We start from the raw sequence: 9,295 nt of genomic DNA on the forward strand, positions 1-9,295 counted from the left end.
CCATTGCATCAATTTCTGCTCTGATCTTTATAATTTCTTCCCTCCTATGAGCTTTGGGCGTGACTTGCTCTTCTTTTTGTAGAAGCTTGAGGTTCAACATTAAGTTGTTTATTTGAGCTTGCTCTGTTTTCCTGATACGGATATTCACTGCTATAAATTTCCCTCTTAGGACTGCTTTCATTGTGTTCTGTAAGTTCTGGTATGTTTTATTGGTGTTATTGTTTAATTGTAGAAACTGTCTGATTTCTTTTTTAATTTTATCTGTGACCCATTGGTTGTGCAGGAAGGTGTTACTTAATTTCCATGTGTTTATAAAGTTCTTGTGGGGTTTTTTGCCTTTGATTTCTAGTTTCATTGCACTGTTAACTGAAAATACACATGGGATAATTTCAGTTTCTTTGCAGTTACTTAAGTATGTTCTGTGAGATAGTATGTGGTCTAGTTTGGAGAACATCCAGAGTGCATCAGAGAAGAACGTGTATTCTGATGTGGGGTGGAACACTCTGAATACATCTACTAAGCCCATTTGTTCAAAAGTTTTGTTCAGTTCTAATATTTCTTATTTGATTTTGTTGTCTAGTTTGTGTATTTGTGACAGTGGCATATTAAGGTCTTCCATTACAATTATATTTAGTGCTTATTTGATTATATTTTATATATTTGTTTTATATATCTATATTTGTTTTATATAGTTGGATATGCTGGCATTTGGTAATATGTGATGGTTATCTCTTCTTGGATTATTCCCTTTTCCAGGATGTAGTGACCTTCTTTGTCTATCATAATCAGTTTTGGCTTGAAATCCACTTTGTCTGCTTTCGTGGATCTATTTCATGGATTCCTTTTTTTTTCATGGGTTCCTTTTTTTCCCATTTTTTTCCATTCATGTTTTTTGTGATTTTCCTAAGCTCCTCTGTTTTTTAAAATTTGTATCTGCTCTAGATTCACTAACCAAATCTGTCATGATCACCATCTTTCTATTTATCTGAGAAATTATTAGCAAATAGAATAGCTACCCCTGCTCTTTTTTGGAGTTCCTGATATATGGAGTATTGTTTTCCATTCTTGAATTTCAACTTAGGAATTTCTTTTTGAATTAAATGTATTTGTTGTATGCAGCATATTGTTGGGTCTTGGTTGTTGATCCATTCTTACAGTCTATCTCTGTTAATTTGTGAATTGAGACTATTTACATTGATGGTTATAAGTGATATATATTTATTTATCCTTGTCATATTATTTTCCTGTCGTTGGTTCTTTTTTTTATTTTGCTCTGTTTACTTGTTTGCCTTGCTTGGTGAATTCATTCTGTTGGGGTTCATGGAATACTAGGCCTTGTTATCTATTTCTAGAATGTCCTTCAGAACATTTTGGAGTGCCGGTTTGTGCTCATGAATTTCTTCTGGTGTTCTTTCTTGTGGAAGTACCTTATTTCTCCATCAATTTTGAGAGATAGTTTTGTGGGGTATACCAGTCTGGGTTGGATGTTGTTTTCTGTTAGGACTTGAAATATTTCACTCCAACTCTCCATGACTTGAGGGTTTGTGTTGAGAAGTCTGCTGTGATTATGAGGGGCTTTCATTTATAGATGATTTGCTTCTTTTCTCTAATAGCTTTTAATGTTCGGTTCTTGTGTTCTGGAATTTTGACTATTATATGTCTTGGTATAGATTTTTTGATCATGGCTAATGGGAGTTCTATCTGCCTTAGCTACTGTATGTCAGATTCTTTCTCCATGCTTGGGAAATTTTCTGCCATTCCTTTTGTTTACAGGTTTGTTTTTTTTTTTAATGTTTGTACAATCTGCTTTTTCATTGACTTCGTTCAGTCTTGTTATTCCTCTTTGGATCATCTGTCAACCTTTGGATTGATTTTTTTTTTTGGTCCTTTGTTATTTTTAAGAAATCTTTCTTTTCATGATTGCTAATCCAATTCTGTCTTTTATATCTGAGATTCTGTTCTCACATTAACTCATTCTGGTTTGTATACTTTCAGTGGAATTTTTAACCTCCTGGATATCTATTTGAATCTATTTCATGGATTCCTTTTTTTTCCATTCATGTTTTTTGTGATTTTCCTAAGCTCCTCTGTTTTTTAAAATCTGTATCTGCTCTAGATTCACTAACCAAATCTGTCATGATCACCATCTTTCTATTTATTGGAGAAATTATTTCTGATTTGATTTTTTTCTAGAGCCTCATTCATCTGCTTTGTTACTTCTGCTCTTACCACTTCAGAGAGTCCAGGTGGGTGGCTTTTGAAGTGTTTTACCTCATTGCCCCCTTGATTTGTCTTTGGTGAAGAGCTTAAGTGTCTTCTCATTTTTTTCTTTTTTAGTTCAATTACCGGGTTGAGTGGCTTTATTGGTAGTATTTAGAACTGTTAGAAAATGGCTACTCCTCAGAAATGTCTTCCAGATATATCTGGGGTTTGGGTTTTGAGTCTGATGTAATATCCTTCCCCTTCAATTTATTGGGGATGAGAAGTTGCTCCCTATTTGGCCTAGCTCCTGGTTCTTTGGTATTGGCCAATAATGTTGTTTATGACCTTTAGGCAATCTCAGTCTTGGCATATCAGGAACAAAAACTGATTAGAATAATCATGTCGCCTTGGCTAAAGTAGTACAGTTAGCCATAACAATAGCATCAAACACAGCCTAGAAAATGATAAACTGTGGTAACTATTGATTTGATGCCTTGAACCATATGAACTATATTTGTGGTTCTATAACAAAATCTAAAACAAACCAGAAAATTGTATACAGTAGACATTCCCTCAATGTGGCAGTTTTACCATAAGGGAGAAAATATGAGGGACTGAGGGCAGAAGTAGAGAAATAGAAGGAGAGGATGAGATTTGAAGCAAGGCTGGAGGACAAAGAAAGATTATGCAATCTTTGGGAAACTGATGAAGCATACAGGAGGGATAGATAGTGAGAAGGAAGAAGTATAAACAGGAACAGAACAGAACAACAACAACAACAAAACTAGAAGCAGTGTTCACACTCATATGAAAACAAGAGCAAATAATTAAGAAAAAGAGCTGGGTACATGCCTTAGCATTTGAGAGGCTGGGGCAGGAGGATTGCATAGTGAGTTTAAGGCCAGCCTGAACTAAATAATGAGACCCTGCCTCCAAAACAAGAAAATAAAGAAAGAAACAAAACAAAGAAAATAAAAGAAAAAAAATGTCCATGTGAAGGTGTGACTTTGTTGTCACTGTAGACAAATTGGACGGACAGAGCCCAGATCTGTGTTTATGAATCCCAGCAAGCCAGGGTTAGGTCAGATAACTCACCAGCCATTTATGGTGGGGTAGTGGATAATCACTTTAGTTTCGGTGAACTTCAGGTGATTTCTGGCTGTGAGGTTGGAATCCCACTTATTCATCCCTTAACATTCTGTGTGCCTCCTGCTGGTCTGAACTTAGCTTCTTGACCTCCTGCTAACTTGACCTCAGTTCTGCCTCGCCCTGACGCTGGGAACCTCTAGATAGAGCCAGAAATTGCTCTGAGTTCTGAGCTCAGTTTGCTCTCTCCAAGATGGCTACTGGCCAACTAGCCTCTCCTGGGGGCTGTCTGGATCCAAATAACTCACCAGCCATTGTAGTCTGGTGCATCTACTGCTCCATTCCACTGGTGCATTTGTCCATGGAGACCTCTGGGGTCTCCAGTAATCACTGTATATGTGCAAGTTAGGCTACCTTTGCCATATAGTGAGTCAGGGCTCAGGGAGAAAACCCCACTTGCCAGTTCCTTCTTCGTTGAAGTCTCTCTTTACTCTCCCGGTGGACTTCAGTTCTTTACTTCAGATCTTTTGTGGGTCACAGGGACCCATTTCCCTCCTCTTTCTCACATTGCTGTATTCCAGCGTCTGGGTATGAAATATCAGAGAGGCTATTTCTCTGCTGTTTACCATTCCACCATCCTCCTGGACATTCTCTTACAAGTTTTTAAAGTGTATTATCTTAGCATTAAAATGTTTGTTATGGAAAAATTGAGATGTGGGAGAGTGTAAAATTATAATTACCATATCCAAAGAGAAATATAATTAACATTTTGATGTATTTCCTTTTAGTATTTTTAAATATGATAACTTTTGATGTATATAGTTTAGCCTTAAGACTTAAGTGAACCCCTACCACCACCACTACTTTTTCTTCCCTCCTCACCTCTTTCTGGAATGGCTGTGTAATATATTATTGAGAGGAACTGACATAATTTATCATTGTTCCCTTTAAACATTCTTTAATGTTTGGTTGTAAAGGAAAGGAATAAAGGGACAATGGGATATCAATTGATATTTTGAAATTAAAATAAGTAAAACATGTAAATCATAATATTTGGTCCTCTGTTTCATTTACAGTATATGTCCTAACACAAATGGGGCTCCATATACCTTGACTTCTCAAGGCTATTATCTGATAACTGTGAATAACGTATATCACACACATATACCACTCACCTTGTTAAATATATTAGATTCAATCTCAATAATGGACAAAGAAATTTAAGTTAAAGTAAAATATCCTTTTGTCTACTAAATGAGCCAAAAAATGTAATTGTTAACGTCCCTTTTGAAAGGTTGTATGATATTAAGACCCTTAAAATTTTCCCATCATTTAAATGTATAATTTCAGTTCTGAGATTCTATTATAATAGGTAATTGTAACTCATTTACCATTCAACCAGCACGTTGTACTCGGAGTTCCTACCTCCTCTTTTTGGACTTTTTCCTGGCAAGGTTATTACTGACCTTTAATCATCAAATGCAGTTGTTTCTTTTAGTTTCAGCCATTCTATCATTTTTATTTCTTCCTTATTTCCAAGATTTTAGTTTTTAATTGGTAGTTATTTCTTCAATATAATTTTTGAAGAAAATATTGTAATTCATTTCTTAAATGACTGATCAAATGCTACTATTTAAAAAAAATCATTTCTTTTTATAAGTGCTTAAAATTAAATAACCATTTCACTTGAGCCAGCTCTCCTTACTAGTTTCCTGAAGGATTGAGAAATATATATCTTTGTGTGTGTATGTATATATACTTCTTTTTAAGTAAACTTTTCTTTCTTTCATATCTTTTTTCTTTCACTTCTAACAGTACTGTTTTTTACCTCCTCCTTACTTTGCTTAAATATATATTAAGAACACATTGATCTTTAAAAACTGTCTTTCATAATTTAGATTATTATAGGACTTGACCATGTTCTAAAATTGTAAAGCTTCCTAGGTATGATAGTCCTCTACTTAACAAGTGTAGCATTTATTTGAACTGAAAAATGAATTCTGTCCATCATAGATAGTTTGTTGCTGTTACTGTAGAGGGGGAAGAGAGGAGTTGATAATGCATTTTTCTAGGGACTGTGATTGAAATTTGCAATTCATTCATAAGCACTTTATAAAGCATGTATTTTGCAACCATTTAATGGGGAAAATTATGTTGTTAAAATGTAACTTAGACCCTGTGTAATCCTTTTATAAGAAAATACGTCCAAGGTTCCAAATATCCAACTTACAAGCAAACCACTGAAACAATCTTAAAAGTGACAGGATGCCTGTCTTTATTTTCTGCCAGGAATTGTGCCCTTGTGTTTGTCTGTATATGAGTATGTTAAGTGCAATTTAATTTAATTTAGGCGACCCTAAAGATGTTGTTGGATCATTTGAAGTTGGTGGCTTCTTATCATGAAGTGAATAAAATGACCTGTCAGAATTTGGCTGTGTGCTTTGGACCAGTGTTACTAAGTCAGAGGCAAGAGACTTCTACCTATAACAACAGAGTCTTTACTGATTCAGAAGAACTGGCAAGTGCTTTGGATTTTAAGAAACATATTGAAGTTCTTCATTACTTACTTCAACTCTGGCCAGGTAAATGGTTCTATGGACATATTCTTTAATGATAGAGTGCCTGAATTACTGATTAAATTGGGCCATATGTGATTGAAGAAATCTTTTTTTTCAGTTTTGCTTTTTCACATATGAATTCACATGAATTCATACCTGCTTTTTAGATTTTTCCGTTTTTATTTTCTGCCTTTGCGAATAATATTGAAGACAGGATAACTGTACACATTTTGGATTCAGTCAGATCTGGATCTGAATCTTGGTTGTGCCATTTGTTGACAGTTTGACTTAGAGCAAGGTCCTAAATATAGCGCCTTATATCATTTTTGTCTTACGGATTTAATAATAAGCTTATAGACATTATAAGCTTATTATATATGTAAGGTGCTCAACACAGCTTTTGGCACATAGTACTTAGTTTACCCTCATTTTTCCGAGATCAAACAAGATCGGGTGTGTTCAGAGTGGTATTGCTATAGACCTCATTTTTAATTCAACTAGTATGAAGCAGAATTCATTTTTCTCCTAAAATCCATTCTTGTTCCTTATATCTGTAGTTACGGTTATTTTCAAGCACCCCAGGTTAAACGGGCTGTTATTTTTTATTTTGTTACTCTTGTCTGTCCATTATTCAGTCAGTAAAGGGTAACAGTTATTTTCCTAATGTATTTCTTACACAGTTTCAAGAGTACAAGAAATATGTTTTCAATTAGGTTTTCTATAAAGGACCTTATATTTGAGTTCCAAAACTTTATTAAACGGTAGTTCCTACTGCTCCTGTAGCCTCACGCTGCATGGGCCTACCCAGGAAAGTACTTTGATGCTTAGTATAGAATATAGTGGTACAAATGCTTGGATCCTGCAGTCAGCTTGGATTCAAGTCGGGTGTGTGGCACTTGCCAGCAGGGTGGGCTCAAGCAAATGTAGCTTCTCCAACCCTCAGTCTGTTTCTCTGTAGATAGCATTGACCTTGGGGTTGTGACAATTGAGATAAAACATTTAAGGCAGTAAACAAAACTTTAGCACAAAGTGAGAACGTAAATGTTTGTTGTTACTCTTTTATTAATATATATGAGGGGGAAAGACCAAAGTAAAAGGAGTGCTTGATCTAGTCTTTTAAAATAAATCTACTTTTAAAAATGAATTAAGTGCATACAATTTTTCACCTTTTAAATTTGGGAAGTTAAAATTTTTATACAGGCTTAAAAATTATTTCTAATTTCTAATTTATCTGAATTGCAATGTGTTTATTATTTTAGACTCCAAAATCAGACTCTTTAGATAATTGGGCTGATTTCTATTATTTGGGGTCCAACATAAAGGATCTCCCAGGTTACAGTTTTAAGTGTATATTTCCTTTTTCTAGAACTGCTTTAATTTTAGCAAACATCACTAATTGGAACAGGAGCCATTTTATTATAATCTCAAATGAGAACTTGCTGTCTTGGATATACCATTAATTTAACTATTTGTTTCTGAGTTCTTTGTCATTAATTGTGTATCAGGGTTATTACCATGTAATTATTTTGTTACAGTCACCTTGGCTTTGGGTTTGTGGATAGAAAATGGCAGAAGGATGAGAGGAAACAATAGTTTTACACTTTAAATCACCTGCTATGGGAGTTAAGAAAAGGCAAAAATCAAGTAAAAGTGGTGGTTTCTAGCCATGAGAAAAATGATGGTGACATACAGATGTGATGAGACTGGCCATAGCTTGTTAACTTGGTGAATGCCCGTTGCATTCAGGAGGAAGTTTCCTTGCTACATATCTTATTTTTCTTTTTGAAATTTCTTCTACTCCAGAGTTATATAGAGTTAGCCACAACCCTTCTCGCCCCGCTTTTTTTTTGACTTTTTAAACTTTGTTTTGTTTTGTTTTAATTTGGGGTAGGAAGGTAAGTTGCTTCGACATTTCTATTTGAAAAATTGTGTCTTCAAATTAATTAGTTAGAGCTCTAGCATATCAACATTAGAAGGTAAAAATCGTCCTGCCAATACTTATTCAGATGATTTTGCACCAAGTCCTAAATTCTTTCAAGTAACTTTGGAGCCAAATTGCCAAGGGGTCAGGGAAACACACCTCCCTTTTGACCAGAACAGTCTTCTCATGGGCTGTAGCTCAGTGGTGCAGCACCAGCCCGGCAAGCACAAGGTCCTGAGTTGGATTCCCTGTACAAAAAAAAATAGAATGTTAAAGTAGGAGAGGTTTACTTTATGGTTTCAGCAAAGTCCGTCTGTGGTCTGCTGGCTCCAAGGGACAGTAAAGCCGTGGTTCGTTATGAAATGAAGCTTGTGTATGATAACCTGATTTTTCAGAAATTGAACTTTTAGCTTACAAAATATAAAATAATGATTTAATTTTTAAAATATTTTCCAGGAAAATATACAAAAATAGTGTTTGAATAGAGTCTTGGCTAAAAATAATCTTAAGAAGTTGACAACAAATAAAATCTGAGCTGGGCGCAGTGGTGCTGCACTGTAATCCAAGTGCTCTAGGAGTTTAAGGAAGGAGGATTGTCAGTTTGAGTCCAGCCTGGGCAACTTAGTGTGGACTGTCTCAAACAAAAAATAAAAGCGTTGGGAGATAGCTGTGAAGGCACTGGGTTCAGTCCTTACTACCACAAAAAAAGAAAAAAAAATCGGGATTTTGCAGGTGAACATTAGAAAATGCACACATACTAAGATTAAGGTACGCATGTCAAAAGATATGTGATTGGATCAGATCAAATGACCTGAAGGTTAGCAGTGTACCTACCATTAATTGATTGGGAAAGCAACAAGCCTGATAGTTAAGCAAAGAATAGGAATAGCATAGAGAATAAAAGGAAAAAAGCAAAGTGAGAGTGAAGATAAGCAGTGACAGCCATTCTGCAGTTACATCAGTTAGTGACATGGGACATTTTACATTGATACTGACATTAAAGGTCAGTTTATAAAATAAACACCTAACGTGTATTTTCTGGAAAATTTTAGATTAAAAGCCTTTGGCTATCCATAATGATATATAATAACCATCACAAAAATGCAATAGGTAGGAATTTTAAAAACAAATTTCAAAAACATACATATACACAATTATGAGGTATCCTAATAAGGTACAAGTGAAATATGACTTGGCCTCTGAAGAATGTTCTGAATATCACTAAGTCTTGAAAACTAGAATAAGTTTATTTTATACAGTAGTAAACAGGCATTCATTTTATATTGTAGGTTAGTATGTTGTCACTGATTTATGCTATCTTCATCTTATTGAAGGGAAGTATAGAAAGAAATATTTATTAACAGACAATAAATGAGCAAAAGAAAAAAATAGTATGGATAGTCCATTGGCTATGCCTGCATTTCGAATTGTCAATTTTATATGTAGGAGAGGCTTTTTTTTAATTTTAAAGAGAATTAAAAAAACAAAAATGATACAGAATTTCAAAACAGTTTTGTTCAGTATATAC

At 34.7% G+C, this 9,295-nt stretch overlaps 1 protein-coding gene across 1 annotated transcript in view; it reads left to right on the forward strand.

The window, feature by feature from the left end:
• The window catches only part of Syde2 (synapse defective 1, Rho GTPase, homolog 2 (C. elegans)), a gene marked incomplete at its 5' end in the record, with an annotated part of 56,812 nt that overhangs the window by 34,062 nt on the left and 13,455 nt on the right, over positions 1-9,295 (forward strand). Inside the window, 1 exon segment of the mRNA XM_013514551.1 lies at positions 5,639-5,870. Coding sequence (XP_013370005.1) covers positions 5,639-5,870 — 232 coding nt within the window.

Source organism: Chinchilla lanigera, unplaced genomic scaffold, assembly GCF_000276665.1.
Source record: "Chinchilla lanigera isolate Chin_1 unplaced genomic scaffold, ChiLan1.0 scaffold00022, whole genome shotgun sequence".
Classification (NCBI taxonomy): domain Eukaryota; kingdom Metazoa; phylum Chordata; class Mammalia; order Rodentia; family Chinchillidae; genus Chinchilla; species Chinchilla lanigera.